This window comes from Martes martes (assembly GCF_963455335.1).
Source record: "Martes martes genome assembly, chromosome: 17".
NCBI classification, from domain to species: Eukaryota; Metazoa; Chordata; class Mammalia; order Carnivora; family Mustelidae; genus Martes; species Martes martes.
This window is the reverse complement of record NC_137905.1, coordinates 41,830,420-41,856,050: the sequence shown is the minus strand read 5'-3', so window position 1 is coordinate 41,856,050 and position 25,631 is coordinate 41,830,420. Positions and strand designations below refer to the sequence as shown.

The 25,631-nt window shown below is 41.9% G+C and overlaps 1 protein-coding gene and 1 long non-coding RNA gene across 5 annotated transcripts in view; one reads left to right on the top strand and one right to left on the bottom strand.

The window, feature by feature from the left end:
• LOC308358491 overlaps window positions 1-9,178 on the top strand; it is a 28,247-nt gene extending 19,069 nt beyond the window's left edge. Inside the window, exon 3 of the long non-coding RNA XR_013968318.1 lies at window positions 7,926-9,178. This is a non-coding gene — a long non-coding RNA (uncharacterized lncRNA). The remainder of the gene's footprint in view (window positions 1-7,925) is intronic.
• Window positions 9,179-10,134: 956 nt separating this feature from the next.
• ZNF181 (zinc finger protein 181) lies at window positions 10,135-21,313 on the bottom strand. Of its 4 annotated transcripts, XM_080828671.1 has the most exons (6): window positions 21,023-21,228; window positions 20,439-20,501; window positions 14,060-14,180; window positions 13,747-13,821; window positions 12,319-12,392; window positions 10,141-12,099 (listed from the first exon to the last, which is right to left on the bottom strand). In XM_080828671.1, exons 2-6 carry the CDS (start codon window positions 20,445-20,447, stop codon window positions 10,906-10,908), a joined length of 1,473 nt encoding a protein of 490 aa, XP_080684797.1. In that variant the 5' UTR covers window positions 20,448-20,501; window positions 21,023-21,228; the 3' UTR covers window positions 10,141-10,905. The 4 variants fall into 4 exon arrangements, with proteins under 4 accessions (XP_080684796.1, XP_080684795.1, XP_080684794.1 ...); XM_080828670.1 differs by having other exon boundaries at window positions 10,135-12,392; window positions 21,103-21,313; XM_080828669.1 differs by having other exon boundaries at window positions 10,135-12,392.
• Between the last annotated feature and the right edge of the window lie 4,318 nt (window positions 21,314-25,631).

Genomic DNA, 25,631 nt, shown 5'->3' with positions numbered 1-25,631 from the left:
AATTACCTGTTTGAGTTCCTGCTTTCAATTCTTTTGAAGTGGAACTGCTGAAAAATATGGTAGTTCTATATTTAACCTCTTGAAGTATCAAAATACTGGTTTCCACAAGGGCTGTCCTATTTTACATTCCCATAAGCATTTCACAAAGCATTCATTTTCTCCACAGTGTCACTGACATTTATTTTTCCTTCTTAAAATTTCCCTGTTACAGCCATATCCACAGTGATCCCACTGTGGTTTTGATTTGCATTTCTGATGACCAATTATGTTGACCATTTTTCATGTGTTTATTACCCATTTATATATCTTCTTTGGGGAAATGTCTGTTGCTAGTCTTTGCAGAATGTTTGCATCCTTTCATAAGGGATACTGGTTTTTAGTTTGTTTTGTTTTTCTTTCTTGGGGTATCTGTGTCTGATTTTAGTATTAGGGCAATTCAATAAAATGAGTTAGGAAATGTTGCATTCTTCCCCTTAAATGGTCTTGGTGTCCTTGTTGAAAATTAATTGACCGTATATGTGAGGGTTTATTTCTAGGCTCTCTCTTCTATTCCATTGGTCCGTATGTATGTCCTTATGTCACTGCCATACTATTACAACTAATGTAGCACTGTAACAAATTGTGAAGTTGGGCAACATGAGTCTTCCAACTTTATTCTTAGCATTGTTTTGGCTATTTGAGGCCCTTATGAATTTAGGGATCAGCTTTCCTACTTCTGGAAAAAAAAAAAAGATGTTGGAATTTTAATTGCATTGAATCTGTGTATCTCTTTGGGTATACTGACATCTTAACAATGTTAAGGCTTTCTGTTTTCTTTTGAACATGGGTAATCTTTCCATTTATTTAGGTCATCTTTAATTTTCTCCAGCAGTGTGTTTTAGTTTTCAGCATACAAATATTTCACCTTGGTTAGATTTATTACCAAATATTTTCCCCTTGTGTTACTACTGTAAATGGAAGGAATTTCCTCCTTTCCTATTTGGATTGTTCATTTCTGTTCCATAGATACACAGTGGTTTTTATCATTGGCCTTACTGGTTTTTCTGAATTTTTTTGTGAATCCTTTTAAATATAGGATCATGTCAGCTGCAAAAACATAGTTTTACAAGTTCCTCTCCATTGTGGATGTTCTTTATTTTCTTTTCTTGCCTTATAGCTCTGGGATAGAATTTCAAGTACAGTGCTGAACGGTAACTGTGAAAGCAAGTCTTCTCTGTCTTTTTCGGACTTCAGAGGAAAAGCTTTCAGTCTTTAACCACTGAAGATAATGTTAACTGTAGTTTTTTTCATATATACCTTTATCATGTTGAGGAATTCCCCCTCTGTCCCTAGTTTTCTGAGCATTTTTATCATGAAAGTTACTGGATTTTGTTAAATACCTTTTCTACATAAATTAAGATGATCATGTGAGTTTTTTCATTTTAATAATGGGATGGATTACATTGGTTGATTTCCTTCTCACTCTTGGATTCCTGGGGTAAATTCTACTTGGTCATGGTGAACAATTTAATACACTGTTGGTTTCTATTTGCTAATATTTTGTTGAAGACTTTTGCATCTATATTCACAAAGAACATTGACCTATAATTTTCTTTTGATTTGTGATTTAGTATCCGAATAATGTTGGCCTCATACAATAAGTTAGGGAGTGTTTCTTCCTCTTAATTTTGGAAGCTTGAGAAGGATTCCTGTTAATTCTTCATTAAATGGTTAATGGAATTCACTTGTACAGTGATCTGGTCTAGGGCTTTCTTTGTTGGGAGGTTTTTGTTGTTGTTGTTGTTGTTGTTGGGAGGTTTTTGATTATTGATTCAGTCTCCTTTTTTTTTTTTTTTTAAGATTTTATTTATTTATTTGACAGACGGAGATCACAAGCAGGCAGAGAGGCAGGCAGAGAGAGAGAGGAGGAAGCAGGCTCCCTGCGGAGCAGACAGCCCGATGTGGGGCTCGATCCCAGGACCCTGGGATCATGACCCGAGCCGAAGGCAGAGGCTTTAACCCACTGAGCCACCCAGGCGCCCCTAGTCTCCTTACTTTTTGTAGATCTGTTGAAATATTCTATTTCTATGAGTCAACTTAGGTAGGTTCTGTGTTGCAAGGATTTTGTCCATTTCTGTTTCGTTTTCTAATTTGTTGGTGTACTAATATTACACTCTATGTTAACTGACTGGAATTTAAATAAAAATTTGGAGAAAAAAATAATTTGTTGGTGTACAGATGGGTTTTTTTGTTTTTGTTTTTGTTTTTTTGAGAGAGCATACACAAATGATGGGGGAGGGGTTGAAGGAGAGAGAGAGAATCTCCATGCCGGGCATGGAGCCTGACAAGGGGCTTGAGATCATGACTTGAGCCAAAATTAGATAGACACTTAACCAGCTGAGTAACCCAGGCGCCCCTACTGTTGTTCTTAATATTGTCTTATGTTTTTACCTCTGTAAGGTTGGTAGTAATATCTCCATTTTCAATTCTGGTTTTAGTTATTTGTGTTTTCCTTTTTCTCTTTGTCAGGTAAAGGTCTGACAATTCTGTTGATCTTTTCAAAGAGCCAACTTGTGGTTTCATTGATTTTTCTCTGCGTCTGTCTATTTTTTATTTGATTTATCTCAACTTTGTTTTCTTTATTATTTCCTTCTTCTATACCTTTTTGTTTAATTTGTCCTTTTTTTTTAGTTCCTGAGGGTGTAAAGTTAGGTTATTGATTCAAGATATTTTTTCATGTAGGCAATTTATGTTACAAGTTTACCCCTTCTAGCTCTGTTTTTTTCTATATGCCATTTTAGTATGCTGTGTTTTCATTAGTCTTTTCTGATTAATATTTTCTGATTTGTGATTTAGTCTTTGGCCCAGTGATTGTTTTCTTAGTCCATACAGGCTGCTATAACAAAATACCAGAGATAAGCTACCCAGTAGCTTATAAGCAGCATAAATTTATTTTTCATAGTTCTTGAGGGTGGAAGTCTGAGATCAGGGTGCCAGGATTGTCAGGCTCTCTTTCAGGTTGCAGACTGCTTTTGTATCCTCACAGGGCAGAAGGGGCTAAAGAGTTCTGTGGGATCTCTTTTATACGAGCAGTAATCCCTGGGGCAGTGGGTTAAAGCCTCTGCCTTCTGCTCGGGTCATGATCTCAGGGTCCTGGGATCGAGCCCCACATCGGGCTCTCTGCTCAGCGGGGAGCCTGCTTCCTCCTCTCTCCCTGCGGGCTTCTCTGCTTACTTGTGATCTCTGTCAAATAAATAAATAAAATCTTTAAAAAGAAAAAAAAAAAGAGCACTAATCCCATTCATGAGGGTTCCACCATTGTGACCTAAGCACCTCTCAAAAGACCCACCTTTTTTTTTTTTTTTAAAGATTTTTGTTTATTTATTTGACAGACAGAGATCACAAGTAGACAGAGAAGCAGGCAGAGAGGAGGAAGCAGGCTCCCCGCAGAGCAGAGAGCCCAATGCGGGGCTTGATCCCAGGACCCTGAGATCATGACCTGAGCCGAAGGCAGAGGCTTTACCCACTGAGCCACTCAGGCGCCCAAGACCCACCTTTTAATACCATCACAGTGGGTAGTAGGACTTCAACGTAGGAACTTGGAGAGGACACATTCAGGCCATAGCAGTTGTTTAAGAGTGCCTAGTTTAATTTCTGCATGTTTGTCCACTTTGCCTTATTAATTTCTAACTTCCTCCTGCTATGGTCAAGGAAGTTGCTTTGTATGATATCTGTTAAATCTATTGATACTTGTTTTATGGGCTAATAAATAAATCCATCATGAAAAATGTGCTGTGTGCAATTGAGAAGAATGTGTATTTTGCAGTTTTGAGGTGGAATATTGTTATTTGTCTGTTAGATGTAGTTGGTTTGTTATGTTGTTCGATTCTTTTATTCCTTTATATATCGCCAGTGTTGTCGTATCTTTTTCCTATGAACACTTTATTAGTATATAATAACCTTGTCATTTGTAACCTTTCAGATTTAAAGTCTGTTTTGTCTGATATTAATATTGGAGGCACCACAGCTCTGTTCTGATTACTGTTTGCATAAAAGAGCTTTTCCACTCTTTGACTTTTAACTTATTTGTGTCTTTGGATCTACTGGGACTCACTTGTAGACAGCATTTGCTTGGATCATTTTTAAATCCATTCTGCCAATCTTTTATTGGAGAATTTAATCCATTTACATTAAAAATAATTACAGGAAAGGAGGAATTTCTGCCTTTTTGCTCTTGATTTTCTGTATGCCTTACAGCTTTTTGAGTCCTCATTTCCTCCATCGGTGTCTGAGGAAGCCTGGGTGACAACAAAAGGGAACTTTGTAAGGTGGGCAGTAGTCCCTCTGCAGATGAGCTCGGTAATAACATTCTAGGCTGAAGGAACAGCATGCCAAAGGGAGTATTTTTTGTTCAAAGAGGCATAAGAGAACCTGTGTCATTGCCAAAAGAAACCTTAATCTTCTGAGACACAATATTGTCATGGGGCAGTTGTATGGTCTTTTACTGGGTGTTCAGATCTAGCCTGTGTTGTTGAGATGTGTGACTCTGGGAAGCTTGCTAGAATTGAGTCTCAGAGTGTTGACAACGCCAGGGAAATGATTGTGACATTTACCTTGTAGTCAGCGGGAGGATTAATAAAAGTAAGAAAAACACACCAAGCAACGCATATGTGCCAAGCACTCTGTTGTTTGCTTTATGAATATTTTCTCTCTCACAACCACCTAGAAAAACAAGAATTAATTTTATTTTGATGTAGAAATCAAAGCTTGAGAGATGAAGAGACTTCCCCCCGCTTATATAGGCGTACCTCATTTTCTTGTACTTCACTTTATTGTGATTTGCATTTTTTACAAAGTGATGAAGGTTTATGGCAATGTTGCATCAAACAAATCTGTTGACATCATTTTTCCAACAGCATTTGCTTGCTTTGTGTCTCTGTCACATTCTGGTAATTTTCAAAATATTAAAACCTTTTCTTTATTATTATATTTGTTGTGGTGATCTGTGATCAGTGATCTTTTTGATGTCACTGTTGTCATTGTGTGGGATGCCAGGAACTGCACTCGTATAAGACCATGAACTTAATAGTGTGTTCAGACTGTTCCACTCACCTCCTGTTCCCCCATCTCTCTCTTCTCCTCAGGCCTCCTTATTCCCTGAGACACAATATTGAAACTAGGCCAGATGATATCCCTACAATGGCCTCTAAGTGTTCAGGCGAAAGGAAGAGTCACACATCTCTCACTTTAAATCAAAAGCTAGAAATGATTCAGCTTAGCGAGCAAGGCATTCAAAAGCCAAAAGAGGCTGAAAGCTAGGTCTCTTGCACCAGACAGCCAAGTTGTGAAGGCAAAGGCAAAGTTCTTGAGGAAAATTAAAAGTGCTACTCCAGTGAACACACAGATGTGTGAACACCAGCCACGACATTCCCATAAACCGAAGCCTAATCCAGAGCAAGGCCCTAACTCTTCAGTTCTAGGTAGGCTGAGAGAGGTGAAGAAGCTGCAAAAGAGAAGCTGGAAACTAGCAGAGGTTGATTCATGCAGTTTAAGAAGCCATCTCTCGAACGGAAAAGTACAAGGCGAAGCTCAGAGTGCTGATGGTAGGAGCTGCGGCAAGTTCTCCAGAAGATCTAACTAAAATAATTCATTGAAGGTGGCTACACTAAACAACAGATTTTCAATGTAGATGAAACACCTTCCATTGGGAAAGATGTCATCTAGGACTTTCATAGCTAGAGAGAAGCCAGTGCCTGGCTTAAAGCTTCAAAGTACATGACGACTCTGCTTAGGGGCAAACGCAGCTGATGACTTTAAGTGGAAACCAGTGTCCACTGACCATTCTGAAAATCCAAGGACCCTTAAGAATTATGCTAATTCTGTTCTGCCTGTGCTCTGTGAATGAAAGAAAAGAGCCTGGATGACAGCACATCTGCTTACAGCTTGGCTTATTGAATATTTTAGGCCCACTGTTAAGACCTAGTGCTCAGAAAAAAAAGATCCTTTTTAAAAATATATGGTCTAGGGGCGCCTGGGTGGCTCAGTGGGTTAAAGCCTCTGCCTTCGGCTCAGGTCATGGTCTCAGGGTCCTGGGATCAAGCCCCGCATCGCGCTCTCTGCTCAGCAGGGAGCCTGCTTCCTCCTCTCTCTCTCTGCCTGCCTCTCTGACTACTTGTGATCTGTCTGTCAAATAAATAAAAATTAAAAAAAAATAAATAAAAATATATGGTCTAATTGACAATGCACTGGTCACCCAAGAGCTCTGGTAGAGAAATGTACAATGAGATTAATGTTTTCATGACTGCTAACACATCAATTTTGCAGCCCATGAACCAAGAAGTAATTTTGCCTTTCAAGTCTTTTTAAGAAAAACATTTTGTAAGACTATAGCTGCCGTAGATAGTGATTCCTCTGATGGATCTGGGCAAAGTCAGTAAAAATCTTCTGGAAGAATTCATCCTTCTAGATGCCATTCGTGATTCATGATTCATGGAAAGAGGTCAAATTATCAACATGAACAGGAGTTTGAAGAAGTTGATCCAACCCTTGTGGATGACTTTGAGGGATTTAAGACTTGAGCAGAGGAAATTACTGCAGATGTGGCAGAAAGAGTAAGTGAATTCGAATTACAAGTGGAAGCTGAGGATGTGACTGAATTGCTGCGATCTCATTCAGCCAAAGGGATGAGGAGCTGCTCTTTACAGATGAGCAAAGAACGTAGTTTCTTAAAACGGAGTCTACTCCTGGGGGAGATGGGTAAGATTGCTGAAATGACAGCAGAGCACTTATAATGTTACCTAAGTTAGTTGATAAAGCAGCAACAAAGTTTGGGAAGATTGACTCCAGTTTTGTTTTGTTTTTTTAATTTTTTATTTTTTAGATTTTATTTATTTATTTATTTGACAGACAGAGATCACAAGTAGGCAGAGAGGCAGGCAGAGAGAGAGGAGGAAGTGGGCTCCCCGCTGAGCAGAGAGCCCAATGCGGGACTTGATCCCAGGACCCTGGGATCATGACCTGAGCCGAAGGCAGAGGCTTTAACCCACTGAGCCTCCCAGGTGCCCCATGACTCCAGTTTTTAAACGGGTAAAATGCTATCAAACAGCACGTCATGATAGAGAAATCATTCTTGAAAGGAAAAGTCAACCGATGCGGCAAACTTCATTGCTGTCTTATTTTAAGAAACTGCCACAGCCACCCCAGCCTTCAGCAACTGCCACCCTGATCAGTCAGCAGCCATCAACAAAAGACTCCCTCCTCCACCAGCAAAAAGATTATGACTTAGAGAAGCTCAGATTATGTTGAGCAATAAAGTATTTTTCAATTAAGGAATGTACTTTTGTATGAACATAAGGAAAAAATCCACCGGACTCACTTCATTGCAGCACTTGTTTATTACAGTGTTTAGCACAGTGGTCTGTAACAAATCTGTGCTCGCTCTCTCAAGTAGGACTGTGTAGAAGGCAGCTGCCAGTCTCGAGAGGCTGATTCAGCCCCAGGAATGTGGGTGCAGCACTGGAGACATTTAGTTGTTTGAATGCTGCATCTAAAACCCTTAGCTGAAAGTTCAGGTTACATCACACAGTTGAGGGGCATGGCCAGCCCTGAGGCTCAGCTGCTGCCACTAAGGATATTGCTTATCATTGCAATCCTCCTCCTATTCACCTTTAATGCCAGAGCGCTTACTTTCTGTGCCTCTGAAGGCGCACAGCCTTGTCATTCTTTGATCAGTGGCTTCTTCATCAGCAATTTCTCCCCCAACACAACTGCTTAAAATCCTATTTAAGGTGTCTGACTTCCCTTTGATGCTGAGCACAGAGATAGACTCCTAGGAAGTGCCCAGTGGTGCGTGCCTTGGTTCTTTCAGGATCTGTACCAGTGACTGCACGATAGGTTCTAATCACATCTGACTAATCCAAACTAATGAAGCTACTCTCACTTTACAGGCATCGATGAGCTTCAATAACTTGGTCATAACTTGACCGTGAGGGCAGCTGCACTCAGCCCAGAGGACTTGTACTGAGAGGTGATACGGAAGGCTGTTTTTGGGCTTCGGATCTCACTGGGTAAAGCCTGACCTCTCCTCCATGATGCCTGCTTCATTCTGCCTTTTCTCCAAAACACATCTTTAGGGCACACTTCCTTCTTCCTGCAGCCCAGGTGGGTTTTCTCACCTTCTCCTATCTGGTGCTCTTTGTGTCTCCTTGGAATATATGGGGAAATAAATATACTTCCCCTGAAAATGGCTCAAATGCCAAAGGAGGACTTGTTGGAAGAAAATGGGTGTGTCTTGTAAGAACCTCCATAAAGTGAAACAGTAAGTAGATAAGAGGTGATTAGGAAGACTCATTAGATGTGACCAGCATGATGAAGCAGCCGTGTGAAGATGATGATGATGATGAAATTAATAGCTAATATTCACTGAATGCTTTTGAGGTATCAGGCACTGTAAACATTTTATACCAATTAACTCATTTAGCTTCATAATAATCCTGTGAGGTGTTACTGTCCATTTATAAATGGTGAAGTAATTTGTCCAAAGTCATATAAAGACAGTATACATGCAACTTGGATTTACATCCAGGTAACATGATTTCTGGGCACATACTCTTCATGCGCGCGCGCGCACACACACATACACACACACACTTGAGCTCTTGAAAGGCAGAGTGTGTCTTATTCATCTGACTCACAGTAGATGCTCAAGAAGTGGTTAACAGAAGTGACTGAGTGTGATTCTCCATCAGTGACGTTGTAACATCATGATCTTAGCCCAACCTTCCAATAAGGTAACATACTCTTACTGCTCTAAGTCCTTCACTATATTTAACCTTGTCTTTCTTTTCCTAGTTCAGTATCACTGTAAAATGTTATCATGTGCATGCTCATGCTTAATTGACAAAGTATGAATATTTGGATGAATCCTCTCATAACAGACTAACAAAATAACCTAAAACTATGCGTAGTGGAAGCAAATAAAACCTAGGGGTTGAAGTAATTCTTTGTCTTTATGGTACCACTGCTTGGAAGAGCGGGGGAAGCACAGAGTGGGAGAACAGAAAGCTTGCCATTATCCTACAACTGGATATATTCAGCGGCCAATCTGTCCATAATCACAACGGTTCTTAATCCTTGTTTGGTACCATTCTGTGCTTCCTTATGTCTCTCAAAGATCCTTCAACATTCCTTAGAATCTCATAAATAAAATTAAATCAAAGGAAAGATAAATCTCTTTTTAAAAAATCACCACCCCATTCCAAACACGTACTAGAGCAGAGTATTTTGTCTTAAGTTGGAAACCTTATCACTCATCCCACATCAGAATTATGTCAGTGATATAATACTCCTTTTTAAAATAATTTACTTACATCAGATACCATAGAGAACATAACCTGAAATATAAGCGGTAGAAGTGCCCTTTATTTCCAAGTGTCCAGACTGTTCTGATGATTACTACTTATCACCTGTCTAGTCACAAGACAGGAAACCAGGGGGCCAGTCAGACTATTTATCTGAAACTATTTGAGCCAGGATCTGTACAAACCATGAGTATCTCTCAGTGTTTGGTAGAGAAAATAAAAACTGTCTTATTTCAAGAAGACTTACAAGTAAATGTTTTCAAAACTGGTAGGCAGGCTGGAGTAATGGGGACAGCTCTGGACTATTAATTTCAATGTAAATGCTCGTAACTATGATCCAGCATGGAGAAAGGATTGTTGCTGTTACCAGTAATGCTGCCAGCAGTGATAGCACAGTGCCACAGGACCTGACACTAGACACTGGATCGTGGCATCTAGATGCAGAAGACGTGACGGAACAGGCTTGTGTACTTGGCATAGAATGACTCGCAGAGAACGTGGCCCGCACTCAGCTGTGCAATTAATGCTCATCCCTTAGTATTTGGATTGCAAACCACATCCACCATTAAGCCTGCTCTGATCTCTCCTGCTAGTTTGTTGTTTCTTGGTTATGTTCTCACTGCACTTGTAAAAATTAAAATGTGTGAAACTGACACCAAAATAATATTCTTAGCACAGAGATCAGGCCATTTTTCTCTAGCTTAGCTAGTCTCCCCTAAAGGCTATAGTAAGGCTTAATTTTTCAAAAGGGAAGTAGAAAATCTGGTAAGAAATATCTGTCACAGTGAAAAGAGTTCATTATATACAAACTGATTTTATTAGAGACCAAAAACTTTATTCACACCAACTTTTGCTGCTTCTGCAGCTTTAATTTTTAACTTTAAAACATTTTCTGGATCCACTGGGTGACTAATATCTTCACATGCCCATTAGCTAAAGAAACTTCTATGTAGGACTTGAGTAAAATGGCATGCTACTGCTGTTAAGAAAGGCATATTCATTTATAATCTACTTGTTTGCTCTCCTGTAGAACTGCTTACAAACAGCATCATTGCAAAGAAAGATTTACACAGAATTCCTACATCCGTCAGGCTGTTCTTGGATTTATCTTCTGATGTCTAGCAAGGTAAGAACTCGTAGTGGACAGTTTGCTACATTTCTCATACAAGCTCTCTCCAGTGTGAATTGATACAGAATAAGGGGTACACCTTAACGAAGAACTTCCTACCATTTTTATATTCCTATTCCTTCTCTCTTGTGTGTACTCAGTAAGAAATTCATATTCCCTAATGTCTTCCCCATGTTACATATATAGGGTTTTTCTCCAGTGTGGACTTACGTCAATTAAGGGATTAATACTGGCTAAGGGCTTTCTCACATTTATTGCCTATGAATTATTGCCTTCATAGGCAATAAATGGTCTCTCTACAGTGTGAAGTGTGATGGACAGTGGGCTTGTACCCCTGCTAAAGGCCTTCCCATATTCACTACATTCATGAGACTTTTTTTCCAGTAAAAATTTTCAGGAAAGATCTATGGCTAAAGCGTATTATGACAAATATTCTATTCATATAGTTTCTCTCTCATGTGATTTCTCACATGTATAATCATTCATATGGCCTAAAGGCTTTTCTACACTTATTGCACTACTGGGTTTCTCTCCATTATGTATTCTCTGATGGGCAGTAAGATTTGAGCCTTTGCTAAAAGCCTTCCCACACTCGTTACATTTATATGGCTTTTCTCCAGTATGAATTCTCTGATGTACAGTAAGGTTCGAACTACAGCTGAAGGTCTTCCCACATTTAATACATTCATAGGGCTTCTCTCCAGTATGAATTCTGTGATGTTGAAGCAGGGACGACCTATGACTGAAGGCTTTCCCACATATATTGCATTCATAAGGTTTCAATCTGGTGTGATTTCTTAAATGCATATTCAGTGATTCTGGCTGGTTGAAGGATTTCCTGCATTTCTGACATTCAAAAGGCTTTTCTTCATTATGAATACTCTGATGCTGAATAAGAAATGACAAGCTGCTGAAGACTTTCAGACATTTGTTGCATTCGAATTGTTTCTCTATAGTGTGGATTCTTTGATGTCGAGTAAGGTGGGAGCTACAGCAAAAGGCTTTTCCACATTCACTGCATTCATAAGGTTTCTCTCCGGTGTGAGTTTTCTGATGGTGAATGAGAGATGACCTATGAATGAAGGCTTTCTCACATATTCGACACTCATAGAGTTTTTCTTGAGTATGAATTCTCAGATGTTCAATAAGATGCGAAACACGACTGAACGACTTCCCACAGTTCATACATTCATATGGCTTCTCTCCAGTGTGAGTACGCTGATGATTAGTGAGTGAGGACACATGGCTAAAGGCCTTCCCACATTCAATACATTTGTAAGGTTTCTGTCCACTGTGACTTATCTGATGTCGAGTTAGGGATGAGCCATGGCTAAAAGTCTTCCCACATTCATGACATTCATATGGTTTCTCTCCTGTATGAATTCTCCAATGGCGATTAAGGATTGATTGTTTGCCAAAGGCTTTCCCACATTCATTGCATGTATAGATTTTCTCTCTATTAGAAGTCTGATTAAGGGTAAGAGATTTGCTCTGGCTGAAGGCTGACACGCTTCCTTTAGAATCCAAAAGTTTCTTCCCACCATTGATCTCCTCATTTTTTATAACAGACTCTTTTGGTAAGCTCTTCTTACATATATCATGTTTATGTGATTTCCCTTCAGCAGAAATTCTCTGTGGTTCAGAAAGAACAGACTTTAAAGAGAAGATGCTTCTAAATGTATTGTATTTGTAAACATTTTCCCCAGTAGGACCTTCTCTAAAGGTGAGGGTCACTGGTCTGAAATGTTCTACCTGATTTTCATGCTTCCCTTCCAACTTCTCTATATATTCCCAGTCCTTGTTAAAATTGGAAAATTCATGACTGTGTTTTATCCTTTTTTCTATTATTACCGTTTGGGGTGAATCTTCGTCATAAATATCCTTCTTTGTTACTAATTCCTTGTTTTCCCATCTTGATTCCCAATCTGAAATATATCAAAGAGTAAAACACTGCTTTTTCTGTACTTCTTGAAAAGAAACTACTATGGTAGAAATAAGAGATAAGAAACAGAGCACATCTCTACCCCCAGAAAGTGCAGGACTGAATTCTCATTCAATGATTTTTTTTTTTTACAGACAGAGATCACAAGTAGGCAGAGAGGCTGGCAGAGAGAGAGAGGAGGAAGCAGGCTCCCTGCAGAGCAGAGAGCCCGATATGGGGCTTGATCCCAAGACCCTGGGATCATGACCTGAGCCGAAGGCAGAGGCTTTAACCCACTGAGCCACCCAGGCACCCCTCATTTAATGATTTCTGAACGACGTTCAAATGGAGCAGAGAATAGAGATAGCTCGCAAAGATGGAAATGGAGTGTAGTAAGGGAAATCAGTTAAAAACAGGCAATGAGTATGTGGAATAAAAGTGAAATTACCAGGAAAAAATGCACAAAGTCTCTAGATTCCAAGCCAACATTCTGTTTTGTACCTACATTTTTGTGGAAGACCACATTTTGTCTCACAGCCCTGGTTCTCCAACTTTCAATTAATCTCAATTTGCTGTCAGATTAGTATGCTTAAAATGCACAATTTATAGTAGTATATTAAAAAGTTAACAGTGGGCGCCTGAGTGCCTCAGTAGGTTAAAGCCTCTGCCTTCGGCTCGGGTCATGATCCCAGCGTCCTGGGATCGAGCCCTGCATCGGGCTCTCTGCCTGCCTCTCTGCCTACTTGTGATCTGTCAAATAAATAAATCCTTAAAAAAAAAAAAAAAGTTAACAATGAACAAAATATTCTTCATCATTCAGATTTAGGCTTTAAGATTTGTATGAAATCATTATGTTATTGGACACCAGAAAATACTGTTCCTAGAAACCTTTTTATACATTCTTTACTTCCTCTAACAGTTACGTTCATATTTGACCTTTGAAGCTCAGCATTATGGGCAAAGTGATTTCCCATCTTACTGACAACCTTTCTTCACCTAAAACCATTGGTATATTTTTCCATAGGTGGTCTTAAAGAGAACAACTTGCTTTATTTTGTTTCAAATAAAATAACAATTTGAATTATTATGATGGCAAAACCTTCACTTCTGATTAGATAACTTAATACAGAAAGATAATTTGGGATGGAAAAATGACTGTTTTAAAATTCAAGCTAAGAATGAATGAATAAATAAATAAATAAATAAATAAAATCTAAGCTAAAGATCCCTCAATTGGTTATCTTTGGGCTCTCTGAAGACAGTATCCTTAAAATACCCTAAATGCCTCCAACTTTCTACAAGCATGTGTAACAAAGACCTCTTTTACCTTATTCTCCACGACTTATCTAGAAACATACCTTTTTTCTCCACCATCCAAGGTTCTTTCCCATCCTCCAGTAAGCTGATCACATATGGCTTAGGTATGGAAAGACCTGCTTACAGGAAAAATACAGAACCTGTTTAAACTATGGTTCTCATGGATAAAAGGAACCAAAGGCTTTTGAAGGATGGTCATTGAAAGGGGAAGATAAACTTCAGGGAGGGCACAACAGAGCCCTACACCTCTTCGGGAACATGAAACAAAATCTCAGCCATTTACTTAGGAGAATCCCCAGCAATTCTGGGGTGAAGAACTGTGAAAAACTGGGGTGAAGAGGGAGATATGCTTACCTAGAGAAACCAGGTTCTCATAATTCTGGACCATCACATCCTTGTATAAATCCCTCTGAGCAGAATCTAGCCGTCCCCACTCTTCATGCGAGAAGTCTATGGCCACATCACTAAATGTCACCTGAAATAGCAAACGTATTTAGGCTCAGTCATAGCCAAGGCCACTTCCGTCACCGGTAAAGGAGTAAAATTACCCTGGCTGTAGAAAAAAGGGAACAAGATTCAGTTGTGGCAATAACCAGGAATCTGATCTAACTTAAATAGTAATTGGATAATTATGTGTTTGGCATTGTTTTACAATAAGAGTAAGAGACGAGGGTCTGCCTGGGTGGCCCAGTCGTTAAGCGTCTGCCTTCAGCTCACGTCATGATCCCAGGGTCCTGATCAAGCCCCATATCCGGGCTCCCTGCTTGGCGGGAGGCCTGCTTCTCCCCCTCACTCCCTCTGCTTGTAGTCCCTCTCTTGCTGTCTTTCTGGCAAATAAATAAAATCTTAAAAAAAAAAAAATAGACAAATATAAGAGCTTTGCTTCAGGACAGTTAATTTTTTTTTTTTTAAGATTTTATTTATTTATTTGACACAGAGAGAGAGATCACAAGTAGGCAGAGAGGGAGGCAGAGAGAGACAGGGAAGCAGGCTCCCTGCTGAGCAGAGAGCCTGATGCGGGGCTTGATCCCAGGACCCTGAGATCATGACCTGAGCCGAAGGCAGAGGATTAACCCACTGAGCCACCCAGGCGCCCCAGGACAGTTAATTCTTGTCAAAAGTAAAAGAATTCTAAAATTGTTTTAAATCAGCGTCCAACATTTGACAGCATATAGTCAAGTGCTTAGTTATGTTTTTTGTTGCTTACTTGATAGGTAAATAAAAATGATGGTCCACTAAGGTTTAAAAAATCCAATAAATTCAGAAAAAGACATCCTTGAAAGATAGACATATACATAACTAATTTATAAACAAAAACCATTTATGGTATATAATTAAGCCCCGTATTGATAATCTATAATTAAAATAATTTGACACCGCTGGGCAAGAAGACTAAAGAATAGTTTATGCCATAGGCAGTTCATGAATTGGACTGTAAATAAGGGCAAAGAATTAGAAGACACATTTCAAGGAAAATATGCTAAGGAAACAGTACTCATTCATGTATTTTTTTAAAGTAGCAGAACTTTAGAAAAAGCTCAAATGTTTAGTGAGAGTTTGTTAGTCAATTATAGCAAAAAAATGTATGCATTTTGGGTCACCTGGGTGGCTCAGTGGGTTAAAGCCTCTGCCTTCGGCTCAGGTCATGATCTCGGGGTCCTGGGATCAAGCCCCACATCGGGCTCTCTGCTCAGCGGGGAGCCTGCTTTCTCCTCTCTCTGCCTGCCTCTCTGCCTACTTGTGATCTCTGTCTGTCAAATAAATAAATAAAAAATCTTTGGAAAAAAAAAAAAAGGAAAGACTTTACTGACTTGAAAAATTGGTAGAGGCTTATGTAGCTTTGAAAAAGATATACAGGCATCTCAAAGGGACAGGGAAAGGACTTATAATTACAGGTTTTTCTCAAAGGAAATACTCTCAAAAAGGGAGGGGGGGGCGCCCAGGTGGCCCAGTGGGTTAAGCCTCTACCTTCGGCTCAGGTCATGATCTCAGGGTCCTGGGATCGAACCCTGCATCGGGCTCTCTGCTCAGCAGGGAGCCTGCTTCCCTTCCTCTCTCTCTGCCTGCCTCCCTGCCTACTTGTGATCTCTGTCAAATAAATAAAATCTTTAAAAAAAAAGGAGGAGGGAAGGATCTCTTTCCCTTTTGGAACCAGGGAAGATTCCTTTTTCATTTGTATTTATCCTTACCCAGGTATTAGGGTTATGCTAGCCTTATCATATGAATCAAAAAGTTTCCCATCTTTTCCTACTTTCCACAGTGTTTTTTGTTTGTTTGTTTTGTGTTTTAGATTTTTTTTTTTTGACAGAGATCACAAGTAGGCAGAGAGGCAGGTGGGGGGGAAACAGGCCAGCTGCTGAGCAGAGAGCCCGAAGTGAGGCTCGATCCCAGGACCCTGGGATCATGACCTGAGGTGAAAGCAGAGGCTTTAACCCACTGAGCCACCCAGGCGCCCCTCCACAGTGGTTTTAAATGATTGGCTCTTACAAACCCCTCTTGATAAACCAAATTTAAAAATCAATACTAGGGGCACCTGGGTCGCTAAGTCAATCAAGCATCCAACAATTTTGGGGCGCCTGGGTGGATCAGTGGGTTAAAGCCTCTGCCTTCAGCTCAGGTCATGATCCCAGGGTCCTGGGATCGAGCCCCACATCAGGCTCTCTGCTCCGCAGGGAGCCTGCTTCCCTCTCTCTCTCTGCCTGCCTCTCTGCCTACTTGTGATTTCTGTCAAATAAATAAATAAAATCTTAAAAAAAAAAAAAGCATCCAACAATTTCAACTCAGGACATGATCTTAGGATGGTGAGACTGAATCCCATATCAGGCTCCATGCTTAGCAGTGAGTCTGCTTGGGGATTCTCTCTCTCTCTCTCCCTATGTCCCCTCCCCCCTGCACAACACACTCTCTAAAATAAATACATAAATCTTCCAAAAAATCAATACTAAATTAATGCACAGATACTATGTTTTATTCCACTAATACAAAGATATTTCTTTTTTTTTTTTTAAGATTTTATTTATTTATTTGAGAGAGCATGAGAGGGGAGGTCAGAGGGAGAAGCAGACTCCCCATGGAGCAGGGAGCCCGACGCAGAACTCGATCCTGGGACTCCAGGATCATGACCTGAGCAGAAGGCACTCACTTAACCAACTGAGCCACCCAGGCACCCAAGATATTTCATATTTTAAGTTTTGAACACACATTAATGAACGTCATTGTATTGAGTCTACAAAAGAAAACTCACATAATCTTATTAACAGATACCCTTTGTTCTTTCTTTTTTTTAAGATTTTATTTATTTATTTGACAGAGATCACAAGCCTGCAGAGAGGCAGGCAGAGAGAGAGGAGGAAGCAGGTCCCTGCCAAGCAGAGAGCCTGACTCGGGGCTCGATCCCAGGACTACGGAATCATGACCTGAGCCGAAGGCAGAGGCTTTAACCCACTGAGCCACCCACGTACCCTTGTTCTTTATTTAGATGAGAGTTTCACAACCTTGGCACTACTGATATTTTAAGCTAGATAATTCTTTGTCATGGGAGCTGTCCTGTGCATTGCAGAGTATTTAGTAAGTAGCATCCCTAGCCTCTACCCATTAGATACTAGTAGCAATTCCCCTCTGCCCCTCTAGAATTATTCTTAGAAAATGAATTGTAAACCCTAAGGGGTGATTGTGGAAGCAAGTGTCAGCAGCGTTCCCAGTCTCAGGCTACTGAATGCTAATGAACAGGATCCCATTATCCCCTGGGGCAGGGCACAGGTTTAGAGCTATGGAGGCCTCAGCCCCCTTCCTGCACCTGGCGATTGCTAACAGAAACATCCTGCTTCTCCCTTATCCCAAGACTGCCTCCCTGTGTGCTGGCAAGCAGGGGAGGATGCAAGCCTGCTTTATGGCTTCAAGATAGTTGCCATCCTTTTGTACTCCTCTCCCACCCTTTGATGCACCCGTCCTTGTTTTTCTGATAAAGAAAAAAGCTTTGTGCAGAATTCAGCTGCACATAGCTGCTGTTTCCCTTGCAGAGGCAGTCCTGCACGGCCGCTCAGATCAGTGTCTGAGAATTTTATTTCAGTGCATGATGACACCCCCCCCCCAGGCTGTGACAACCAAAAATGTCTCCAGAGATTATCAAATGTCCCTATGGGTAGGGCTAAGGGGGACAAAGTCACCCCTTTTGAGAACCACCACTTTAGAAAATGTCTACAGTTCCCTGAAAGTCTCCGCCCTGTCTACCTGTGCTCAAGGTGTTCCTCAGTTTGGTGTAACTTCACTTATCTCTGCCTCCCTGGTACCATGGGCCACCAAAACCAGTTCCAGCCCTGCTTCCCCAGGAATCCTTCAACGTGCTCTCCCCCTTCAATTGCCTGGGCAGCCTAGGATGTTCACTCATCTTTGCCCCCAGAAGCACTGAGGATGTTTGTTCCAGCACCCATCTTAATGTTTTCTGCTTTCTTTCTTTCTTACTTTCTTACCAGCCCTGTACTGCTCAATACAGCCACTAGCCACATTTGGCTCTGTAAGTTTAAATTAATAAAAGTTAAGTAAGGGGCACCTGGGTGGCTCAGTGGGTTAAAGCCTCTGCCTTTAGCTCAGGTCATGATCCCAGGGTCCTGGGATCGAGCCCCACATCGGGCTCTCTGCTCAGCGGCAAGCCTGCTTCCCTTCCTCTCTCTCTGCCTACTTGTGATCTCTGTCAAATAAATAAATAAAAATCTTTAAAAAAAAAAAAAAAGTAAAATTTAAAATTCTGTTTCTGGGTCACTTTAGTCATACTTCAAGCACTCAATAGTTACAGGGGGCTGGTGGCCACCATATTGGACAGCACACAGAACATTTCCACCACTGTAGAAAGTTCTCTTAGTGTTACACTAGATATCACATGTCACTGTACACTCGGATCCATGTACAGTTCTTCCTAACAGCTACTTCATATGTTTATAAAATGAATCAAGGTGGCTCAGTCAGTTAAGCATCAAACTCCTCATTTTGGCTCAGATCATGATCTCAGGGTCCTGGGATCAAGCCCTGTGTCAGGCTCCATGCTCAATGGGGAGTCTGCTGGAGATTCTCTCTCTCCCTCTCCCCCTCCTCCCCAATCTTGCTTGCATGTGCTCTCTTTAAATTAAATAAATCTTTAAAAATGAATCAATGAATGATTTTGGCAGCTAGTTCACTTTAGCTTTTACTTTAAAAAAGAACAGTTTTTCGGGGTGCCTGGGTGGCTCAGTTAAGCATCTGCCTTGGACTCAGGTTGTGATCCCAGGGTCCTGGGATTGAGCCCAACACTGGGTTTCCTGCTCAGCAGAGAGCCTACTTCTCCCTCTCCCTCTGCTGCTCCCCGTTTGTACTCTCTCTCTCTGTGTAACATAAATAAATTAAAAAAAAAGTTTTTCGGGGCGCCTGGGTGGCTCAGTGTAAGGTTAAGCCTCTGCCTTCGGCTCAGGTCATGATCTCCAGTCCTGGGATCGAGCCCCGCAGCGGGTTCTCTGCTCAGCGGGGAACCTGCTTCCCCCTCTCTCTGCCTGGCTCTTTGCCTACTTGTGATCTCTGTCTGTCAAATAAATTTTTAAAATCTTAAAAAAAAGAAAAGTTTTTCAGTTCTAGTTATCTAATATTCCCAAGAAACCAGACTCTGCCCAACGTGCACATATGCCACTAATACCTTCCATGCAGGTTTCACCTGGCACTCCATGATTCTACTCTACCATTTCATTTTTTCAAAGCTTAGTCACTCAACCACTACCTACTAAGCCTCTGTTTTGTACCTGATACCACTCTGGGTACTGAAAACAGTCAATGAAAAAAACAAAACAAAACAAAAATCCCTCCGGGAGTGAGGAGACGAATAATGAGCATATGCATTTAGTAAACGAAGTGCGTATTCTCTAGTGAGTGATAATCCCTATGGAAATCAAGCAGTGAGGAGAACTGATTGTTAGAAAAGTTGACCGGAAGTGTTCAGGGAAGCTTTAGTGAGAAAGTAACCACCGAGCAGAGAGATGAAGGAGGTAAGAACGCAAGTCTGTACATATCTGGGGAAAGAGGATTCCGAGCAGATGGCACAGCAATTTCCAAGGCCTGGAAGCTGTAGCCAGTGGCTAGAGCTCACAGGGAACAAGGAGACAAGAGAAGTAAGATGAGATCAAAGGGCTAAAAGCCTAAGTGCACAAAGCTTTTTAAGTCACTGTAGTACTCTGGCATCTGAGTTAGGGTCACTGAAGAGTTTTAAGCTGAGCAATGACAGGATGGTGGCAGTGGTGGTGGGTGTGACGTGTAACCATTGGTCAGGGTCTGTGGATCTCCTGTGTGTGTTTTAGATCCAACTAGAGCGTCTGAAGGTCAGTTGTAAGAAAAAGGAAAGAATCACGATGACTCCAAACATCTCTTGACTTAGAACTGAAAGGACTGATAATATCATTGAGACCACATAATAGTACTTTTACAACCATAAAGCAAATAACGCCAAATTCCAAACTCGAATTTTGAATTGTAATAAAAAACAAACAAAAAGTTTTGCTCAAGACTACAGAGACTTTGAACAAAAATGGTAGAGAAGAGGAGCACTGAGAGAAGAGAGTACTTTGGAGTTCTGTGGGCTCCATCCTTTGCTACGATGAAAGGAAACATAGATCCGGTCCCTAAAAGGACTTTGTTAGGTAGGAGCTCTTAAGCAAAGCAAACACTCAAGAGTTCTGGTAAGGTGGTTCAGGAAGATCTGGGGACATCACCGACTTACCTGGAACATGACTTGTCAACACAGTCCTCTTTCCAGCTTCCCGTCTTAAAGAAGAGTAGTGTCCTGAGAAAGCAGGTCAAGAACACAAAAAAGGACCCATGAAAAACGAGACGTGTCTCACAGCGCTGTGACACATCTACAAGTAAACACTGAGAATCACTTTCTAGGGCTTCATTCTTTCCCTAAACTAGCAGAGCGTTCCTTGGCATGGGGTAGCCATTCCCCCGCTGCTACAGGCATGTAAATCAGCTACTACGTATTTTTTTAGACTCACAAAACAACAGTAACAACGTTAAGAGCTCATTCAGTCTTCACAACCATGCAAGACAGACATTCACATTATTCCACATTTCTTTTCTAAACGATGAGAAAACAAACCCAGCGATGCTGAACCAATGCGTTGAAGGCTGCATAAGTGGGAAGCGTCACTGGGTTGCCTAAAAACCATCGCGAAGGGCGTTTTCTCTCAGTACGTAGGATGCACAACCACTCGCCCGTTTCCTTCTTGCAGCAACTCTGAGGTAAACGACACCCCTTGTACAGAGCAGACAGGCCCAGGAAGTTAAGGCCCTGCCGGGGCTCACCCCGCAGTATAGACTCGGCAGCAGCGAGGCTGTGGCCGCTGTGCCCGGCGCCCGGTCGCACTGCCGGGACCCACACTTGCCTGAGTCCCTGCGGGCCCTCCCTGGCCCCGAAGCCCGGGCCCGGGAATCCAGAGCCCCGCACCTCCTTGTACTCGACGCGGAGAGCGGACCACGGCCGCTGCCGTGGAAAAGAACTACACCGCCCTGTGAGGATACCGCCGCCTGCCTGAGATTACCGCGAGGCGGACGAAGGACGGAACCCACACCGGAACAGCATTTCCCAGCTTCCTCCGCGTCAGCGGCAAGTTACCTGTGCCTCGCGCGTCGCCCCATAAAACCACACTTCCCAGAAGGCTGCGCGTTCGCGCACACTTTAGGCGCCCCGCGAGAAGGCCGAAGCTTGCCACAGACTGCATGCTTTGTGGCGGAGCTGGTCCTCTAGGACGCGCACAGCAAGTGTGGAGAGGACAGCGGGACCGCCCCTTGCGTGCTTCTTAAGTACAGTGGCCCGGGAAGCACAAAACTCCCCTTCCCAGAAAATGATGCGGCCGCGGAAAGTCCTCCCGGTCGCGGGTCGGTCCGAGCGACCGCCCTCCTGCCCGGAGGTGGGCAGCCTTGCTGGTGCCTGTGGAGAGGGGTGGTCCACAGTGGAAGGTCTCAAGTGAAATCCTGGGCCGCTCCGGCCAGCTCGGGTGGGCTCTGAGGGTTTGGCGCCGGCTTGCCCAGGTCTGTGGTTCCTAAAATGCCCTGTGTCCGGGCTGTCATGGCAACAGTTGTCAGCGAACAGACGACACTTGGAAATTCGTGCGGTCGCGTCAGGGCTGTGACACTGACTGCCACTGTCCTGTGTACAGGTCCTCGAAGGACTCAGAAACGGCGGCCTCAGGTGAGCGCTTTAAGGAAAAAGGCCTTCAGTCCTGGAACCCATAGAGCCTGACCCACTACTATCCCCAGAATCGCTGTCCTTGCCTCCCACCCCCGACGCCCGCTGGCGGTAGACATACGTAGGACAAAGCAGTCTACTGCGGGTATATATTTGGGCTGTTTCCTTTACTTTCTTTTTAAGTTTACTTTTACTTATAACTGTTCATTTTTTATTTTTAGATCCTATTTGTTGAGAGAGAGAGTACAAGTAGGGAGAGCGGCAGGCAGAAGGAGAAGCAGGCTCGCCACTGAGCAAGGAGCCCCATGCGCTCCATCCAGGGACGCTGGGATCAAGACCCGAGCTGAAAGCAGATGCTTAACCCACTGAGCTTCCCAGGCGCCCCTGTTCATTTCATTTTAATTATGTTTATTTTTAAATTGCAGTGTGACTATGAATTTTCTTGGCTATGTCAAGTACTTAAGTGCATAAGATTCATTAGACAATGCTTCCAGCTTGGTATATATCTCGTGGCTGTGGTATTTAATTCCTGTAGCAAGAGTAGTTGGTAAAAACCCTGGCATCAACTAGATTCTCCTCAAGGCTTACAGAAGGTAACAGGATTTGCCAGTGCAAAGTATATTCCCCTCCCTGTCTTCATTATACAATGACAAATTGTTTTCCAAAATTGTACCAATTTGCACTCTTGCGGTGGTTTATAATTATTTTGGTTGCTAGTTATTACGGCCAGTACTGGATTTTGTGAAATTTTCAAATTTTGCCGATCTGCTAAGTGTGAAATTGTGACTCTATGTGGCTTAAGTTTGCATTTCTTTTATTGTTGATAAGAGAATCTTTTCATGTGTCTGTTGGCTTTAATATTTCCTTCTCTAAGAATTGCATATCTTTTGGTCAATGTTGTTTTAGAGCAAAGGCCTTTTTGATATTAAAATACAAGTCATATAGAAAAATGCAAGATTTTAGGGGCACCTGGGTGGCTCAGTTGGTTAGGTGGCTGCTGATCCCAGGGTCCTGGATGGAGTCCTGCATCTGGCTCCTTGCCCCACGGAGAGCCCGCTTCTCCCTCTCCCCCTGCCTGCTGCTATACCTACTTGTGCTCTCTACCTCTCTGTCAAATAAATAAAAATCTTTTTAAAAAAGAGAAAAATGCAAGATTTTAAAGGGGGAGTGCAGAGACCAGGATACTAGATTTTTCCCCCCTTAGAATCCTGGGTTTGGAACTGGATTCAGTAACCAAATGTGTTTTCTACAGTTTTTGCATGTTTTAGGGTATAAAATTCTTCAATTTTTCTGTTGCAAGGGATTTGCTGAGCAACTTGAATCTGTGAAGTGTTATCTTCCTCTACTCAGCAAATTTTCCTTTCCTTTATATATTGCCTCTTCCCCATTCTTTCTTTTTGTGAACACCAGTTGGTAGGTCTTTCTATTCTGTCCTTCACGGGTCTTAAATCCTCCTCTGTAATTTCCACCTTTCAGTGTCTGTATTGCATTCTGGATAATTTATTCTGCTTTGTCTCCTATTCATAACTCCCTTTCCAGCGAATCCTTTTAAATTTCAATTTGTTAAATACTTTTGGTAATGTGGTAGACACAGTTAACTCATAATATGCATGTCATAATACCAGTAACAAGATTTTATGAATCTCCTTGTAAATTTATTTTTTTAATTCCTCAATTTGCTTTGTTTCCTTTTTTGGTTGGTTGTCTTTGTGTGTCACTTCGTCCCTGAAAAGAGACATTATGGGGCTTCCCAATATCCCTGTTTGAAAGTACCCTTCTTGGGGCGCCTGGATGGCTCAGTGGGTTAAAGCCTCTGCCTTCGGCTCAGGTCATGATCTCAGGGTCCTGGGATCGAGCCCCACATCGGGTTCTCTGCGCAGCGGGGAGCCTGCTTCCTCCTCTCTCTCTCTCTGCCTGCCTCTCTGCCTACTTGTGATCTTTCCTCTGTCAAATAAATAAATAAAATTATTAAAAAAAAAAAAAAAGAAAGTACCCTTCTTTTCTGGAGATTACAGAATTTCATTTTTGGACAAGTTCTGGGATTACTGCTAGTCTGCAACCACTTTAAACTGTATTTAGACATAAAGTCCCTGCTCTGTCCATCCAGTAAACCTTACATAGAGTTGCTTCATTGTTGCTTTTTCTCATAACCTTCCTGGGAGAGTTATAAAGCCTTCTCATTAGGAGTCCTCAGATTTTTGGCACATAAATTAAATTCATGGTGGGGTGAGGGGAGTGGCTAACCTCAAAGGACTAGATGGGAAGCAGGTAGAGGTGAGACGTTTAAATAGAGGGCTAGTCCTTTAGTTTCAATAGCTATTTATGGCCAGCTCTTAAATAACATTGCTTCAAAGCTGAACTCCTAACAGGTGAGTGTTCCAGAAAGGAGAGAAGCACGCCGATGAGGAGAGAATGAGAGGAGAAATCTAGGGGCAGGTGAAGTGGTAACTTTACAAATGCCATTTTCTTGAAAGTAGAGCCAAAAGAATCAGTAAGGAGATAGGAAAACACTTTACATGACATACTGAACCCATTCCTTCCACTACCCAAAGCTGCCTTCTTTACTTTCTCTATTAGGCAATATTTACAGTAAATGATTTTACGGTTGGAATTTTTCTGGTCAAGGGCACATTTTAGAATACGAACTTGGAAGAAGAAAAGCCAGTTCATGTTGATTCTGAAACTGTCCCAAGACTCAGGGCAAAAAGTTAAGTTTGGAACTCTAACTTCCACAGGAATTGGAAAATTGTGCATTTTTGCCATAGAGAGAAATTCCTGCTGACACCTCTGGTAGTGATCTTTGTCCTTGTTACTGGCTCCTCCTCTATCACTTTAAAATGAGCCTACTCATTCCACTATAGGCCAAAGTTTTTTTTTTTGTTTTTGGTGTTTTTTTTTTAAGATTATTTATTTATTCATTTGACAGACGGAGATCACAAGTGGGCAGAGAGGCAGGTAGAGGAGGAAGCAGGCTCCCCACCGAGCAGAGAGCCCGACACGGGCTCGATCCCAGGACCTTCGGATCATGACCTGAGCCAAAGGCAGAAGCTTTAACCCACTGAGCCACCCAGGTGCCCCTAGGCCAAAGTTTTAAATCCAGGAGTCTAGTCTCAGTTCTCCTGTCACTGGTTTGAAGATCTGTCCATTCCAGTCTGGCCCAAGCCTGACCCCAGAATGTCCAGTGTAGAACCCGTGCAGAGCCTCCAACAAAACCTTCATGTTCTCTCCTTCCATCCTTGAGAGAATCAGACATCCTACATCACTGACTATGTCACCAGCATTAGGTTCAGACCAGGCTAGAGGGTGAACCCAGTGGGAAGTGTCAGGTGTGCATACCTTTGACCAGTAGTGTACACCCATTGTTTTGGTAGTTTGGCTGGGTTCCCTGAGGGAAACTAAGGGCTCGTATCAAGGGCCCTATTTGTGGCTATGATGGGGAGAGGGATGCCTTCTCATTTCTTTTCCTCCCTCTTGGATCACGGAGGAATTGGAATAAACCTTGCTTTATTTCCAAAAGAGACTTCATTTAGACCTTAAGCCTGAGAATACTATTCGTCATGGGGTTTACAAGGTAGAAAGCTCAAGTTTTTCCCACTAGCTGACACTGCATGATTTCTCTAAAAAGTGGCTTAGGGAAGATGAACATCAATATGTAGGTTAGTCTGGGAAAATGAGTGAGTGGAAAGTTTTACTCTTTTTTTTTTTTTTAAGTTCAGTGAACACTAT